General features: G+C 37.6%; 1 protein-coding gene across 4 annotated transcripts in view; it reads right to left on the bottom strand.

Moving 5' to 3' along the window:
- LOC139967837 (poly(U)-binding-splicing factor PUF60-like) overlaps positions 1-18590 on the bottom strand; it is a 20919-nt gene extending 2329 nt beyond the window's left edge. Inside the window, exons 1-12 of one of the 4 annotated variants that reach the window (XM_071971965.1) lie at positions 18412-18509; positions 13845-13908; positions 10676-11948; positions 9813-10045; positions 8332-8604; positions 6652-6779; positions 5837-5905; positions 4914-5016; positions 3849-3947; positions 3300-3474; positions 2107-2333; positions 758-941 (exon numbers count right to left, since the gene is read on the bottom strand). In XM_071971965.1, the coding sequence (XP_071828066.1) occupies positions 758-941; positions 2107-2333; positions 3300-3474; positions 3849-3947; positions 4914-5016; positions 5837-5905; positions 6652-6779; positions 8332-8604; positions 9813-9944 (1390 nt within the window). In that variant the 5' untranslated portion in view covers positions 9945-10045; positions 10676-11948; positions 13845-13908; positions 18412-18509. Of the gene's footprint in view, positions 1-757; positions 942-2106; positions 2334-3299; positions 3475-3848; positions 3948-4913; positions 5017-5836; positions 5906-6651; positions 6780-8331; positions 8605-9812; positions 10046-10675; positions 12937-13844; positions 13909-18411 lie in introns of all 4 variants that reach the window. The other 3 variants (XM_071971964.1, XM_071971967.1, XM_071971963.1) reach the window with 3 other exon arrangements.

Here is an 18590-nt window from a genome sequence, read left to right as displayed (position 1 = left end):
GCAGGATAATTCCAATTTATGAGTCAATAATATTGAGCTATTTCTACTTTTAGGCTTACATTATTACAAGATTTGACAAAATTCGAACTTACACTTGACCGAAATCTTAACTCCTTGCACAACCCATAATTAACTTGAAAGTACTACAAACTAACTTTAAATTGTCTGAATATGGGCAATTGGGATTCGATTTAGCACCTTAGCATACTACTAAATAACCAGTATAGCACATTTAAGGTACAAAGAATTGACAACCAACTTGTGTTATGCTGCTGAACATTTGAATTAGCGGTGTGGCACATCTCCTTACGAATCCACCCAGTTGTCAAATTCTGATCCTAGTTGGAATATTATGATTCTACCCCCCCAATCACAAGACCCTAGCAACATCCCTTGGTAATATGTATGTCATAAATTCTTGAGACAAATAGCTATTTAACAGATTAGAGTTGGAAGGAGAACACTCAACCTGAATGTATAGCTAGATTTTTTTTTTTAAGAGTCCTGGTGAAACAAACCCATTAGCCAACACTTCCCTCTGAACAAGAATACAATGATAAAAATATGCAGTCCATGCAGCCTGCAATTTCCTGACAGCTGCCTAAGAAAATCTATTGATATATGGACCTACTGCAAATTTTGGACATGTGGACATGAAAACTAGACAATAATTTCTATTCTGTTTATCCATAAATGATGGAATCAACTTGGACTGAGATGATTTAATTACTGATAAATTAAAGATGGAGTGACCTACCCTCTGATGAGTTGAATTCTACAAATATTTTCACAATGATCTCGGCATCTTCTTCCTCTCCTTGTCTCTCTTGATAGATGACCACTCTATTGACCGAACCGTACCGTCCACACTCCTCTGTCACCTCACCCTCCAACTCATCGTCCAGGTCTTCCACGCCTACCATGTTTCTTAAGACAATCACCTGTGGCAGAAAAGAAGTTTCTGTAAGACTGACAGGAACTTGTTTGATCACGAGATTTAAAAGAAATATTAATGATGACAGACCATGGCACTCACGAACAAAGGTACTTCTAAGTAAGGAGGATCGTATTTGTTAAAGATAACCTTTAGAGTAGACACTGGATCTGAGACCGATTGTTCAGATAATAACGGTAAAAAGACGTCACCTGACAAAACTGAAAATTCAAACAAAGTATCCGCATTACATCTGAGATGCAATATTGTCACACCTTAAAAAAGGTTTTTTCAGCACCCCAACGACACCATATAAAGTTGCCGCCTATGTAAACTGATCTCATGGCGACCAGCTCTCCCCTCTCACTTCTAGACAAATGTGAGGTAACTTTCATTCAATTTTATGAAATGACTCAAAAATTCCAGATGATCATGTGCTATTTTTGTCCAAAGCACGGAAATCGCTTTCTATTCTGGCATTACATTTTATGTAATATCTCATTAATGGCTGATTTAACTATGTTTAGTTATCCTTTATTACCTGTTAAATGGCAGTGACAATATCTGAATGTATGGTCTAAGCTGTAGTTTACATTGACTTTGCCATAATCTGGTTACCTTTGGAAACTGTACTCTTACCTTAGCTCATTAAAATGGTACCAGGAATGATGAATGTAGGCAAACACTTTAGAGGTTTGCCGATGAAACAGAGCAATGTTAAATTAACTGCGCACACAAATCTCTGTATTGGATTAAAGGGAAACCAACTCACATATCAAATGTAAGAGTATCCAAAGTATGCAAATATGACAAAACTGATCGCATCTGAATACAAAACGAAGAGCTCTGTAAGTCATATAGCAAGAGTCCTACAAGAACCAGACCAACAGTCCTCGTAAGCAGAGCTATCGACCCCCCCCCCCCCAAAAAAAAAGAAAACCCATTGGGATGAATCTTGAGTATTGTTTGCACCACAGAGTGTGTTAAGTTTCTGTTCATTATATCATCATGTTCTCATAAATAATCATCATAAATTACATTTATTAAGCACTTAATACAGCATTTCCAAGCGCTTTACAAAGTAGGAAAGAGACAAAGGAAACAAAGGAAAAAAGAAAAGAAAAAGAAACCATGGGCCTTTAATTAAATGAACCACAGCCTCAGACAATCACCTGTGAGCTTCTTTGTAATCGTTGCATAACCATGTGTCTAGCGCTCGTTCCTGATATCGTCATGTTCTCCTGCTCGCTGAGAGACTGCGGTTGATCGGCTGGTTCTATCTTTATGTCTTCTTCCTTCACAGCTACTTGAGCATTCACAGATATTACTGGCTGATGTACCACTATCGGTCCAGAGGTTGTGACAGTTACCGTGGGAATCGGAGGAATGGGTGTGACACCTATGAGATGGACGGGAGAGATGAGGATATCAAACATGAGGATGGGAGAGAGGAGGTAGGGAGAAACACATTCTATGAAGTTTGGCAATTTTTGAAACTTCCACATCAAAATACTAGAATAATGCAGTTCAATAGCTTGACCATGTAATCTTCATTTTCTATGGGAAGAAACAAACAGCAAGAAAAAGACTCCTCCAAATTGAGGAATTCAAGAATATATCTTCAGTAACTTGCCACTTTATTTTCCGAGCGCGCAGCAGCATTAAATTGTACTGACTTGGTACGTGACTAGACCCATAACGTTGTTAATACAAGGACACTTGAGTTATGAAATGATTTGATTATTCGGTAGACTGGTTTGATACTACCACTGAAATACATTTGACATTACTTTTGGAAACTACCAGTGATATTGTTTGTACTAATAGTATCACATATTACATGCCATGCTGTCTCATCATAACTCTCATGGTATGATACTACCAGCAAGTTTCTCATTTATACTACTAGTTTGGGCACAGCAGACCCTCTACAACTGCTTCACCACAGACCATTAAAGGAAGTGAAGACACGCACACAAAGAACGTCTTAATGCTGGTAATCTGACCTAGTTTCAAATGAGGTGTAACAGAAGTGTTAGACACCACCATCGATCCCAGAAAATACACACACAGCTTGCTACGGTCGATAATTAGACACATGTGTACAGTCAATACATGCAGCTACGGTCAATACCCACAGCAGTGTACATAGCAGCGATGGATATCTCAGGTCCAGATAAAAGATAACAAGGTATCACATTTCATTACTGTCTGCATTTTGCAGCGACAAGAAAAAGACGTCACTTGCAAGCAACAGAAAGTTAACTTTTCTCAGAGTGTGGAACACCGTTTGGGGCGAGTCTTCAATGCCTTTTAAGGTCGTGATGGCTCAGCTATACTTTTCAATCTTATTCAAACTACTCACCTGTGATCAAGCCCGGTGCATTGGAGGCCATGACAGCTGGGGGTAGTATGCCCATTTGTGGGTTTCCTAGAAGACCATGGTGCTGTGAAAGTCCAGCTGACAGGATGCTTTGTGGGGCAGTGGCTGTTAGGTTGAGGGCAGCAGAGACTGCAGGTGCTGTTACAGCATCAAGAGCCTGCATTAGGGGAAAAATTACTGAAGGAGTTCACAGTTATATTTAGCCCTCCTTTGTTATAACCAACACTGCTTCTCTAGAGTTCTGGCCATTAGCAAGAGTGTAGTTTGTTTGTGTACAAATCTTGTCGTCTTTTATTTCAAATAATCAACACAGTATTAACAATATTTCATTAATACCAAAACAGTAATGCCTTAAATTTATCTCCAGTTATCTCCACCAGTTTCTTCCAGTTAGCCAAGTCTGAAGATGACCTGTTTTATGTATACATTGGCACTTTTGAACTTAGGGCAGTGAAGCAGTGAATTGCAAAAGCTGATGAGACAAATACAAATAAAATCTAAGAATTTTTGTCTTTAAAAGTGCATTTTTACCTGAATCTTGGCAGTAGCTGCTGCAGCAGCCACAGCAGCTGCAGGGGGTAATGCCTGGGGTGTAGATGGTCCACTGGTACCACTGGGAGGGGTGATAGACTGAAGAAGAGGATAAAAGGAAACTTTACTAAGATCATATAGTTACCAAACAAATCTTAAATGCAATAATTAGAAGAAAACTTAGTATAACAAATTTATCAAGCAGTTAAAGACATTCACATATGCAGGGAGCACATATGTGACATTTTAATAACTGAGTTCTAATAAGCCAAGAAATTGACTAGGTAGTCAGAGCTTGTGACATGCATGCCTGTTGTCCATGGTATGGATGTTACTCAATGGTTTGGGAAATAATATCTTTAAATAAGAACTTGTTGGGATGGTGTATACCCAACTTCTGAGAAGTTAGCAGAAGCCAGGAAATAAAACATTCCAGTTAATCTTTGCAGATAGAAATCAGACACTGTTATTGATGAAACAGGCTGACAATGAACCTGCAGGGATAATTGCTAAATCAGTACAACAAGCAAAACATCTCATCACATTCAGATAAACAGATCTACAGAGCATAAGAAAATAAAACAGATAAGCCAGAATGGCTACCATAACTCTTTACAAAGTTTCAAGCTGCTCAGGAAAACAACATTTACAACAAACAAACAAACTGTTGTTACTTGTTAATTTTTGTTGTTGTAACTTTAAAAGGTTTCTTGTTCACACGCAACAGTCTATTGGCACCAACACTCACACATAATTTAATCTGACCAGTGTTGATGAAATCATTTCCAAAGGTTATTTTCCTCACACTGTAATTCATTAAATAATATTTCTTTTCCAAACTTGACTCTTAACTGAAACACTGTGTGCTTAGGTTAGAGTAGCTGTATGTGAAAGCACCTTCTGCCCCCCCCAAAAATACTCAAAAAACAACCCCCCTCCCCCCCCAAAAAAAAACACTCCCATATAAGAAGGTCTACCTAGATAGACTTTGATTAGATAATTTATAAATGTAACAATGGAAACTTTCACAATCATGATTTGAAAAGTGAAATGAGTTTTACTTACTCGACCTACTCTGAGGTACTGCCCTCCAAGGTCAAAGAGGTTCATAGAGGCAATGGCATCTTGAGCAGACTGCATGGTATCGTATTCGATAAAACCATAACATCTAAAATAAAGACAACAAAAATACAGCATGGATTATTTTCTTTTATCTTTTCAACCTAAATCTGAGCCTGCTTACCCACCCAGATGACAAGGTCATTTACAATTACTAGATTTAATTTTATTTTTCTGAGGACGAAGAGATGAAAAAAACTTGATCCACATTAGTGGTCTCTAGATTTAGTAAGCCATTTTATCTGTTAACATAAATTAAACAAGTTAATAATAAAATAACAATAAAACAAACATGAAGATGTATTCCTTCTATACCAAGACTAACCACTGAAGACACAATAAGAATACCAAGACTAACCACTGAAGACACAATCAGAATACCATGACTAACCACTGACGACACAATAAGAATACCAAGACTAACCACTGAAGACACAATCAGAATACCAAGACTAACCACTGAAGACACAATAAGAATGCCCAAGACTAACCACTGAAGACACAATAAGAATGCCAAGACTAACCACTGAAGAAACCATAAGAATACCAAGACTAACCACTCAAGACAATAAGAATGAATAAACAATAAAGCCAAGCATTGCTTTAACGGAGCTTAGAATATCTTGTTTGACATTGTAAATTATGAATGATTCCTGAAGCTGAATGATACTATGAAGTGTCACTTAAAATAACTGAAACCTGAACAAAGAAATAACTACTTCATCAACCTTCCAGAAAAGAGATATTCAATGTGTTATGAAGCAGTATCCACCTTGCTCTCTAGCCTTGAATTCCTACAAGTCAAGACCTAGAGAAAGAGAAGATTCAAGTTTCATGTGAAGTTGAACGATATGTATAAAGAAACTTACTTATGTTTTCCAGTTGCAGGATCTGTCGGTAGTAAACATGATAAAATTTTCCCGAATGCTTCAAACACACTGTCAAAAGAAGAAAAAATGTTATTTTATCAAATGTCAATATTACTTTCTGTCACAAAGTTGTCTATATGCTAGGAGCAAAATCTACAAACGACACTTTGTACAAGAATAAAAAACATCCACCCCCCCACCCTACCTTAGAACAAAACTGTCACTTTCATTTCTGTCACAGAGAGAACTGGGTATTAATGTGTTGACATCTCTTTATATCATTTTTAAGAATTGAAAATTTAAACACAAACTATTACTACATAAGCATATTTTATGATGTAGAAAGTGTTTGTCATTGTGGCATCACCAACCTTTTTCATTTGGTTGGTGGTTAGGTAACATGGGGGTCCTAATGGGCAATGAGGGTCTCGTGGGGTTGGGGGTAGGAAGTGTTGGGACAAGTGAGTTCAGATTGGATTTTAAGTAGCATACTACAATTCATAAAGATGTTTTGCAAATGCAATGAGCTTTTTATAGTGAAGCCCTTAACAACGGGACTGCTTCATCGTTACCATGTAGTTTTTGACATAATATGGACAAAATACAAGATTACCATGAAATGTTTGGGATAGCTGATTACAACACTGATTTAATTTGTTGCCATTGATTTAAAGCGTATTAGTTGAATTGCTCCACAAATAAGGCTATTTTAAAACTCTATTTTCCCCCCCCCATCTTGAAGTGGAACAGGGACAAGCTGGGGGCAGGGATAGCTAGGAGAGGGGTGGTTGTGTCACTGTTGCTGCGTCACTAACCTTTTGATGTCTTCAGAAGACAGGTCACTGTGGATTGATGCTACGTATATTCTTGGGTAGGTCTTTGCTTCTTCAATGATCTGGTCTACAACAGGCTGAGCTTGAGGCATGTTGCTTGGTCTGCCAACCTTTATAAAATTAACAAGAAAGACAACATTACAATGATATGACTTGATGCACTTCTTCATGCAGCCAATCTCAAGGATAACTTTAATTTGACTTGGATCATGAGTCACACCTAAGTATTAGAATTAAGAATCACTGGAAGGTATTATGTTCATTGCAATGTTTGTCACATACTCATTAAAGGTTCCAACAAAAGATGAAGATAATCTTCAATAATTTACCTATTTGGATCCAAACAAGTGGAGCTTTCACAAAACAAAACTGATGTTGCAGAACTTGTTAGTGCAAGTATTTTTTAACCTCTGGTGGAATAGTTACTGTTAGATTTCTTGTCATCAAACTCCATCAAATCGGCTTTTCTCACTTAACTACACGATATCTTTCTAACTTCAATTCATCAATTCACTTCTTCAATTCATTTGAAGTCAACTTACAACTTCTTTTTTTTGATATATGTAACATGTTGGAATGGTGTATACCTAACTTCTGGGATATATCAGAAGCTAAGAAATAAAACATTCCAGCTTATCTTTGCAGGTAGAAAACAGCCACTGTTATTGATGAAACAGGTCTGACAAAGAACCTGCAGTTATAGGTGTGTACATATCACAAGTTCACAATAACAACAATCATAATGTATACCAGTGTAAGAAAACAAAAAAAACAAAGGAATGCTGAAGAGTTTTTCCTTAAGACAGGTTGCATAAAGCTTAGGTCAAATCTAAGCTATAACGATAAAAACATCAACATTACTTATACAATATTCAGGAACGTTTTTATAGTTATCATTATGGTTTTATTGTTTTGGCTTAGGTGTGACTGAGGCTTGAAAAGGGTGCCAGACCTTTTTAGACTCTTAGGGCATGTTTTTACCCTTTCTTTACTCCTCTGTTGGAGGACATTAACACAAAAAAAATATATATATCAGGGACTGGAGCATGAAACGGGATCGTTGTAGATGTATTGTGAAATTTGAATGAATCTGAGGAAGGGCAGCAGCAATTGGCTTCGGGATTTATGAATGATATCACAAAATACTGCAGATAGGTAGCGAGCAGAAACCTGCAATGATGCATACATGTCTGAGCTGCAGAAAACACCGAAATATCAAAGCAGATCTGTGCAAGTTTGTGGATACTTTTATAGACTTTTTCTGTAGAAGATCCCAATCGAAACACCCGGCTCTTTTGTCTGTTATATATCAATATATGGATATGGCAGCATCTCTATTTTGATAGTCTATAAGCAGGAGTTATTTGTTTTATATTTCTGGCTTGTCAAATCTATGTTGATGAAAACTTCAAAACTTCATACAAATATGCACACACTGGCTTGTCAAATCTATGTGGATGGACACTTTCAAATATCATACAAATACACACACACTGGCTTGACAAAGCTATGTTAATGAACACTTCAGAACATCATACAAATACGCACACACAAACCAAAGCCAGAATACATAGAAGAAAGAAAAAAGAAAACAGGAAAAAACAAGCAAAAAAAAGAAGAGGAAGAAAAAAGAGATAATGAGAACAATAAAGGATGACTAACCTTGATATTTCGTCCACCAACCATGACTCCATTCATCTGATCCAAGGCCATCTGGGCAGCTTCGGGAAGTTCATACTCTACAAATGCAAAACCTTTGTGTTTCATGGTGGCAGGGTCCCAGGACATGTTGATATTCTTGATGGGACCAAACGGGTGGAAGGCCTGTCTTATCGTGTCTTCCTTAAGCTCAAAGCTTATAGATCCAACATATACGCGACACATTAAAGCTAGCGCCCTCTGTCTCTGGGCTTGAACTTGGAGATTGGACATTTGCTATTGAGGGGAGATAGAAAACGACGATAACAATGGAACCAAAACAATGGTATCATTTTGGTATCTGCGAGATTGTGATGGTATATGTGAGAGGTTTTACTCTCTTCATTATGACTTGTAATAATTATATCTTTCAGTCTTATGTTCATTGCGTGAAAGATATAATACATTTTAAAATGACCGATGAAACACAGATGTTTGACAGCCTTGATATTGAAAGTGTTGGGGCATATGCTAACTCTATATCAACGCACACTGTATCAGTCACACAACTATACAAGGGAGAAGACAGGAATCAAACCTATCAAATTTAAAGAGGACTAAATAGAGCAATGTAAAACCAGTTTGAAACTCCAAGCTGTTCTAAATATTATGTCAAAATAAAATAAAACTGTTAGCAAACTTCTTATCCACTAGAGAGCCTGTGTAGGAGAATGTGTAAAAGTAAGTTGGCCTGACGTTTCGATCCTAGCAGGATCTTCTTCACAGGCTAAATGACAATTAACAGTAACAGAAGGGACAAAAACACCCAAAGAATACAGACAGGTTAATGAGCATGGTGTACACAAAGAGATAGAAGTAAGGGGATTAGTAGACAAGGGATTAGTAGACAAGGGATGGAGAGAAGAAAGAAACCAAAGGGGGAAGAGGAGAGGTAGGTTTCTTTCTTTCTTCTCTCCATCCCTTGTCTACTAATCCCTTGTCTACTAATCCCCTACATCTATCTCTTTGTGTTCACCATGGTCATTAACCTGTCTGTATTCTGTGCGTGTTTTTGTCCCTTCTGTTACTAAATATTATGTAAAGGCGAAGCAAATGAACACAATAGCAATGGATAGTTTGTTCAACCTACAGAGGGTACTTACAGAAATGTCTTTAAATGAAGTGATGTTGTATTTGTTCTTCAGTTCCAAGAAGGGACACATACATTAGAAAACTTTAACTTTTCTAAGAGTAAATCAAAAGTAGCCATCTTTAAAGAAAGTTTATCTACCCCCTCAACCGTAGCAATGTCAGCTTAAAGGAGGGGAATGGAGGGTGGGTGTTACTGAGGACCTAGGTAACTCTTTGGACGATTATGGGAATGAATGTCCATCATGCTGAAACCCCTCCAATGGTACACAAAAGATCATTCTTGTAGCATTCTGTGATGGACACAATGATGAAGAGGAGGGATAGGTAACTTATTAAAGTGAAGATAGATGTACCTGTTGCTGATGGGCAAGGGTCTGCTTGACAAGAACACTTTTGATACTTTGCTCCATGGCAAACTTCTTGGCCTGCATCACCATTTCCTGCTGGTCTCCTTTCAGGACTGGTAAACCCGTCAGGGTGGGCATACCTGGGATATTCAGTTCGTCCCTCTTGGCTCCAGGGCCAGCTAGAACAGGCCCAGTCTGTTCAGCTATCAAGAGAGGCGATGGGCTCCTGGCTGTCGGCACTGAAAGATAATCATAAGGTTTGATCATAGTAGGGATCCTTGTGTGTTGCAAAGATTGCATATATATTCAACAAACCCATTTGGTGACCGAGGATCAACGGCAACATTTCAGGGGGGACACTTGGTTGAAGTTTGTCACTGCAGTCCGCAGAGAAAAGACCCAACCAACATTTTGAGTTATTGTATTCATTAGTTTAAGAATCTGTAATAGCTTGAGGAATCAGTACTCCAACCATTTTGAAACAACTATGGCTTAGAAAACTTACAAATTACGGTGGAAATTTGTCACCAAATGGGCATGACGGTCACGATTTAGTTAGCTGTTAATCAGGAAAATCACAAGACTCTCAAGGGAATGACAAAATTGATATGGTCCACAGAGAGTATCAATGAGTGTAAAACCAAGTCTCTAGTCGATCAGCTTTGGTCTCCTCAATCATCATCATCTCTCTCTCGTAACTCTGTTACAATTCATTCCACATTACCCATACACACATATGCACGCAGCTGCCTACATGATAAACCTCTACCACTTTCATTCACCACACAGATCTATGACGACGTCGAGAAACCAATTCAAACAAAGCATAATTCCCGCCCCCACCAAAATGGATTTACTCAGGTCGTTACCAATCCTCTCCCTTGCAAGGGATGGATGCCTGCATTCCTAAAGGATGAATGGCTTGAGTTGCAGATCTTCCCAAGTCGGCCAATGGCCTTCAGCCACTGAATATGTTAACATATAATGCACAAAGAAAGAGAGAGAAAAACAAAAGAGAAAAGAAAAAAAGAAAAAAGAAATGCATTGTTTTCATATGCATTGGGAGTTCCTTTTTGGTTTTCACAATTAGATTCTCTCCTTCGAGTAGCACTGTCACATACCGTTAGTGTTCTTTACCTTAGCAACCATACACTGTATAAACAATAAGATAACAGGTGGCAAAGTGAAACCCTTGCTCCCAAAGATTGGAAGATATGCACTATTAAGTAATTACTACTCATGCACAGTACCCATGAACCTGTCATCCATTCTTCCCCTTAAAAACAAACCATTGGTTATGCGATCCAATTGGAGTAAAACTCAAAAACATCAAACTTTTTAGCCTGCTAAGTTCCATGAAATGCGCTGTTCTATACAAGGGTCCAACCTACCTGGTTTACAAGGTAAAGGAACAAAACTTAAGCTTTTAACATGCTAAAACCATGCAAATATTAATTTCAGAATTATGGGCAATGCCCAAACACAAAATTGACAGTGTGTATGATGCATGAATGCCATAATGTTTCATGGAATACACACAGTATTTCAGTAACTTTGCAACCCCTTTTACACACTATAAAAATCCATTCAGTATTTATCAATGCCCCATCTTTGCTGTTGAACTATTTTGCTGAGATACTGGCCAAAATGATTGAGTTAGACAGATATAGCTTGTGTTGGTAGATCTCGTCTTCAAACAACGAAGCATTTAATTGATTCTTGCATGCGAGAATTGGGAGATTGGGGAGAAGGTGTAACAGGATATCATTAAAGCACTTTTAAATCTTCCAACCTAACCTGTACAGATGCAATGTGTATGACGAAATAATCGCATGATTTGATACACCTAAAAGATAACAACCATAGTCATTTGAAAATTCCCGATTGATTTTGTGACTTTTAAGCTCATATTTATGTATGCCCTTCATTTTAAAGCTGGAAAAAGGTCAGACAAACAAGTTCTACAGAAATTTTGATTTTGATATAATTTTTTTGTCATGGAGGAAACATTTTGCTGAAAAGAGACAAAATCAGAGAAGTTATTGAGTGTCAATCGTTTCTTGCTAAGAGTGGCCAATGCCTTCTAAAGCAGACATCTGTTGCGCAATAGTTATAAAACCCCTTGGTTGTGCGGAGGGTTATCTGAAGAACAATAAAAAGAATGGGGAAAGAAAAAAGAGTGTCTTTATCTCTTCACTGGAACAATAAAATCAGAGAGGCAATTACAACAGAATGCTACAGAACTCTCATGACATCATCGAAACATTGACAAACAGCTCTTGCGTTCACAAGCCAGGGAATTAAATTTAATGCTCAAATTTCATGTAGCAGTTTTTCAAGGCTCTCGAATTTTGTCTCATACAGAGTACTACTGTTCATAGGTTCCCAATTGCCACACAATTTTTCGCAAATATCAATTTGCATCATTTTAAATTTTTTTCCCTGCAATTCTGCAAGCTCACTACGGATGGAGGAAGCACAACTCATTCTAGATTCTGGATTTAAAGGTAATGCGGAGAGAATCGCAGCAGGAACACATTCACTTTGGAAAAACATGAACCCATCTGTTTGTTTCTGGTAGTTTCTTATAATTTCAGAACTAAGACACATGATTTAGGTAATAAATCTTCCTAATGAGGAAATAACAATCGTTGATCTTACTTTACAAAAACAAATGTTAACCTTCTTTTAAAGCCACATTTTATGTTAGACTTTATTCTGGTAACATTTTTCGTCCAAGACAACATACTCAAGTTTGAAGAGACCAAAATGCATACAGTACTACCTATACATTTCAGAGTATTATGCTTTCACAGGCATAAACTAAGAAACAAATTTTAGTTCAATTGAGTAGGATTTTCTTTAGAAGTAACGACTTAATTTTAGTCATCACATTTCTTTCAGATGAAGAAGATGTGTCACATTTTCAGAACTTAATTCCTGATGTGACTGAAAGCCGTTGTAAACAAATCTGTTCATATCATATTAACTACATAAAAAAAAACCTTCTAAAAATGCAAACATGGCACCAGGGACTTGTTCAAATGCAAATTTGATCTCATGTCTGCTTAGTTATTCATGACACCAGCATTCAGCTGTTCATTGTGGGCAGTGTTCCATAAAAGCCAATCTGCGGACAAGGAAATTCATACAAGAAGACGAGAAAAAAAGAACAAAAGAAGAGACGTTGTTAATTTACTCATGTACCACTATTCATGATGGAGAACTTTTTCACACTGCTAAGGTTAACAAGATTACCAGTTTAATTTACTACCTTTGATGTCTTGTAAATACAAAAGAACATAATTAATCACCAACAGCTAACTCATACAATCTGTAGGCAAACCAAATGTCAAGTATGAGCTGTTTGGTACTCAAGTTGCACCTTTTCTAAGAATTTAGTGAGCGACTATATGATATGCGGAATCGCAAAGATCCTCTAAGATCAGAAATAGCAAAACTAGAAACTATTGTCCCATTTTGCTTAAATGTAAAATCACCTAGCCTATAAGCACATAGTTTTTGTGAATGGAGAGGTTCTTCCCATTCTTCAACTTTTTATTCCTCAACAATCTTAAGAGAAGGTGCAAATGAGATGACGAGAAGCTGACTCCTACGATTACTTGGATACAATTTTTTTTTTTTTTTTTTTACCGAGGTTAGCCGAGTAGAAGAGGCCAGGACTATTGCCATCAATAGTTTTACCTTAATATCTCTGGACTTTAGGAAAGTTACTAAGTTTATGTGATAATGTCAACATAGCCACTGACTACCGAATTGAGTGCCAGTAAACTAATCAAGACATACTGACGGAAACAAGTTTATCTCTAAATATGATCTACCTAATTGCATTTAAGTGAACTAGGCCTGTTCTGAGGTTCAACAAAATTATAACAAAAGTTTTATCAAGGTAGAACAGAGGGATTCTTGACTTAGTAGAGCTCTTAATATCTAACATGACAGCTTCACATCATAAAACAGCTCATCACTTGGTGGAAGAGGTCTGCTTCTTTGAGATCTCTGAGAAGTAGAACTAACCTTTTTCTTCCTCCACTTCTGTCTTGATCTTCTTAACTTCAGGTTCTCCAATATCCTCATGATCCTTCGAAACAAATGAAAGAAAAACACAGTCAATGATTTTGAATTTGTTTGGCTAATATTTCATTCTTCATTGAAAACTAGAGCCGTAAAAAGTGACCTCATAAGGGTAACCAAGATATAGGTCAGAAGCAGAGGTTTCTCCATCTTGAATTACACAGAGTATTTCCAAAGTGCCAAATCTCCTGCACAAGGCCAAACTAATATGCTCTAACTGTTAGGCCGTTAAATTTACCTTCCATATTTTATCGCTAATTGTTTGTGTGATTATAAGCCTAGGTGGTATGGCCTAAGGATATCCCTGTATAGTTTTAATTGTATACAGCAAAAAAACGATCTATTTAAATTGTGGTTCTTCTAAAGTGTTTAAAACATGATATAAATGATAATATAAACCGGTGAAACATTGTAAGCATAGTTTAGGTCTTGCTTGTTAAAAATGACCACAAATAAACAATGGCATGGCTGAACATCTGTAACTTTCCCTGGACATGACATCAGACTACTGTATCAGGGTATGTGTTAGTATCGTTTAAAAGGTAAGATAATGCTTGGCACTGACAATTGTTATTATTATCGGTCAACTACTGAGTGTCCGACTTACTGCTTTCATTGGTCAGGTCTCGAGAATTATCATTTTTTTGACTCAAAACTTAATCCAATCAACTTCCTGTTTAAAATTATTATTTCACCTTTGAGTTCCCTTTTGAGTTTAGTTTGTTTTTGCTGGTAAATGATCTGAACAATACAGATGGCTTGTTGGTAGAAGAAATAAAGGAGGAATTAAAAATGAGTGGGCTCAACTCAAGTCAGTTGCAAAATATTCCAGTTGGTTCTCTATCCCAGCTTGTAATCCATGAGGCTGTAACTATCCTCTGTTGTTCTGAACTGTTAAAGTAATGGTGTTTCTGCAAGTGAGTTCTGTAGCTTGTAAAAGGGGGTTCTCAACCGTCAAACTTCCCACAGAACTTTTCCAGCAAAGGGCGACGTCACACCACCAGACATCCAGCCCCAAATATAACATCAAAACGCAAATCACCACCAACGAGTGACTCTTCAGAAGTTGAGATTGAGAACTTTAAGTTTGCCAATTCCCCTCCCCTCCGCATCTTTGAATGATTCAACTTCATTCAACACCATCATTTAATCATTTTCCCAAAGATAAGTAAGCAAGCAGTTTTGGCGGGAACCTTAGCGGAAAAGAATGTGCGCAAAAAAGATATAAGGAAAGAAAAAGCCAAAAGTTTTTCAAGTATCACAATGTATCTGCTGTCTAAGCTTGTGGTTTCTTCCTTCATCAGCAAATGTAAATTGTAGATTTTTTGCATTGAACTTGAAGCAAGGCCAAATCGCATTTTTGTTCAACGACTAATGTCATGGGAGTTAACTCTGTAAAATAGCTCACTATTTTTACGTATATTATGTACAGAGATTTTTCAGGTGCGGTGACTTTTTACAAGGGGGCTGGGGGTAAAAATTGGTAAAATCAACAGGGTGGGCGAAGGAGGGACAGGCTGTCAAACAGCTAAGCTTAGGCACTGAGCCATTTGCCCTATATATTGTGTATACATTCAAAAAGTATAGGCAGTGATATAGGCTTGCACGGTAAACCGGTTTTAGTACCGAAACCGGTTTTTTCCAACCGAATTTCGGTACTATTTTTTATTTTAAGAAAACCGAAAAACCGAAAAAACCGAAATGTGAATTGCAAATACTGGAAAAAACAAAGTTTGTTGACTTTGGTTTCTCCTATTTATTGTTCTTTTTGCAATATGAAAGTAAATTGCAACAAGAGAAAGCTTTTCTGAAAGACGACATTGTCAGCTACGATCGGCACACGCCATAACCAGTGCTTGAGGGTGGATAGCTAGGCCTAACATTGGGCTATGCAGCCCTTATATGCGTGCATCAGTTAGGTACCTTGTTGTAACTGACCTTGGTGGCCAACGTTAGTAGTTGTGAGAAGTACACACTCAAATGACGAGATGCAGTTCATATCCGACGTGTTTGTCCTCTTTGTTTTGTTCTTATTATTCAACTTCAATTTAATAGTAGAGGATATGGAGAAAATCTTTTCAAACACATTGATCACAGTTCGTGTTCAAAAAATGAACGTTAAAACTTGAAAGGTACATTGCGCAATCCACAATACCATACGACATGTACAGTCGCAGGAGGGGGGGGGGCTCTGGGAGTTTAACAACTAAGATGCAACAAGTAACATTAGAACAATGAACAATCACAGGGGGGGCTCTGAGTTTAACAAGTAAGATGCAACAAGTAACTTTAGAACAATCACGGGGGGGGGGGCTCTGAGTTTAACAACTAAGATGCAACAAGTAACATTAGAACAATCACAGTCCATTATTGACAAGAGACACCTGGCGTCAGGCTTGAGTCAAGGAATATTAAAGGAGTAAAAATGTTGCATACATGGCTGGAAATTACAGATGCTGCTGTTGGGACAATTCTCCTTTGTACGCTAATAGATTTTATTTTCTTTGTAAGTTTCCTTTAAACATTTCTTCTTATCAGTTATCAGACAAGGCGTCTCTCAGTTGGTTTTTCGTTTGCGTTGAAGTCTTGAAGAACACATGTTTCCAACTTAAACGTTAACAATTTATATTCTTTGCCGACCTAATCCCCGCTTTTGCCAGGGATATTTTTCAACTTGTACTTGAAAGTGTAGACGGTATATTCTCTTCACTCCTTGAAGAGAAATTTATTTTACCGCCAAGATACCACCCGCGAACATGGCTAGATGGCCGAGCGTAATACGCTCGGCCCTCATCTCCGAAAATATAACATATAATATAACATTTAACATGAATGTGATATTTTTTTTTCTGAACACGAAATTGAACTTCGTGAGGTACAGTAAACACAAGACAAGCGATACGTGTACGTGATGTTAAAACTTTAAGAAAAAATTTTACTAACACATATCTTTTCGACATATTTACTTCAGTTTAGTTAACGTGGGTTATAAAATGAGAGTCATGAAGGCAGTAACATTTCTTGAATTTATTCTTCTTATTTTTAACCCTTCACTGCAAACGAACAGACTTGAACACGCTGTTGGTAAAGCTTCAAAAATACGCATCTTAGCGATCGAGATTTGGATGTTTTCAATGCAATTTGGGAGGGGGAAAAACCGGTTTTTGAGCCAGATTCGGTTTTTTGCTAGAGAAAAACCGGTTGTAAGTTTTCCAAAACCGTGCAAGCTTACAGTGATACTAGACTAGTAGTAACAGTTGGTAATACAATAAACGTAATTGGTGTTCGGTCGGGACGCAAGTTTTTTTTTTACGAGACGCAAACTATTTCGGGGGCTTGCTTCCCTGGGACGAAACCTTATTTTTCTATAATAACATTACTGCATTGGTGAGTTGGCAACCGTATTTGTCAAGCTGCCTTCCGCCATGGCAGTAAAGCACTTTTACTACATGGTGAAAAGAGCACATTATTGTGGGTAGGAGTAACAATAATTAGAAATATAAATGTAAGTTTGTAACCCGTTTTGCAACTAGCAACATTTATAACATTTTGTGTTTATGTAAATATAATATCCGTGGGAACAACTCTTAAGCCTTGTTTATCAGAGTTAGGGGTGAAAAATGTACCTGTTGTTTTCCCTTTGCCACATTTATAACATGTATAGTCAGTATTGCGAAGTTCGGCATACTGCGAAGTTCGGACACCCTAAGAAATACACGATTTCACCATGAAAACCTACAGGAAGAGCCAAATTTCACCAAAAAGTACGAAGCTACAGTTATTTTCTCTCCAAAATGACCCGTGTGCAAGAAAGTACTTACATATTTGTCAATAAAATGACGGAGATCTATGAAGTCTGTTATAATTACTGAAAGAGCAGCTGCGCCACCAATTTTATCACCAGCGCTACACTGTGGGTTGGGTGTCCGAACTTCGCAATACTCTAGCAAAGAAATACCAGTTCCACAATCACGAAGAATCTTCTTGGAATACAACGTGAAAACAGTTTGCAGGAATGAAAGTTTGGCCGTGTATCGTACTATAACAAATTTCTCCCACCAAATCAAGTATATTTTCAGGTGATTTATTCCAGAAGATTTAGTTTTGGGGTGTTTTAAGGCTTAGGTGTCCGAACTTCGAAGTGACCATGCTACTATGAGTATGAAGGCCTAGGCCTATTGATCACATTAATATAAAATTAATATTAAAATAATACATTAATATAAACTATTGCAGTGTGTAAATGACTTCGAAATTCGGTGGAAACACCCAAAGGTTTCGAAGGGCGAGGCTCGAAGCGTATGGCGGTATTTACCTATGGCGAAATGGCACTACTACTAGATCCGACTTAGTATAGGCCTACAGCCTAACCTAAGGTTAGGCTATTGACAAGTTAGCTAAGGTCTAACGTTAGGCATTAACAAGGTATGCCACGCTTCGCACAAAACATGGTGTGTTACTGTTAGTGTTACTCTGTTAGCCGAGCAAAATGACCGACACGAAAACTTACTCCATTCGATTGCACGACTTCCATTTTTTTTAAACTTATTGCTCCTTGAAGACCACTGAAAGATTCTCTGGTGATAAGTGATGATTTCTGTTGATATAATTCAGTAATCTTAGCTCTGCTGAAGAAGGTAAGTCTTTAGTCTCTCTCAGTCGGCCTCTTCAACAATGCACGGGAGAGCT

This window comes from Apostichopus japonicus, chromosome 5 (assembly GCF_037975245.1).
Source record: "Apostichopus japonicus isolate 1M-3 chromosome 5, ASM3797524v1, whole genome shotgun sequence".
Lineage (NCBI taxonomy): Eukaryota > Metazoa > Echinodermata > Holothuroidea > Aspidochirotida > Stichopodidae > Apostichopus > Apostichopus japonicus.
Note: the sequence above shows the minus strand (reverse complement) of the source record. Positions and strands in the feature narration are given on the sequence as shown.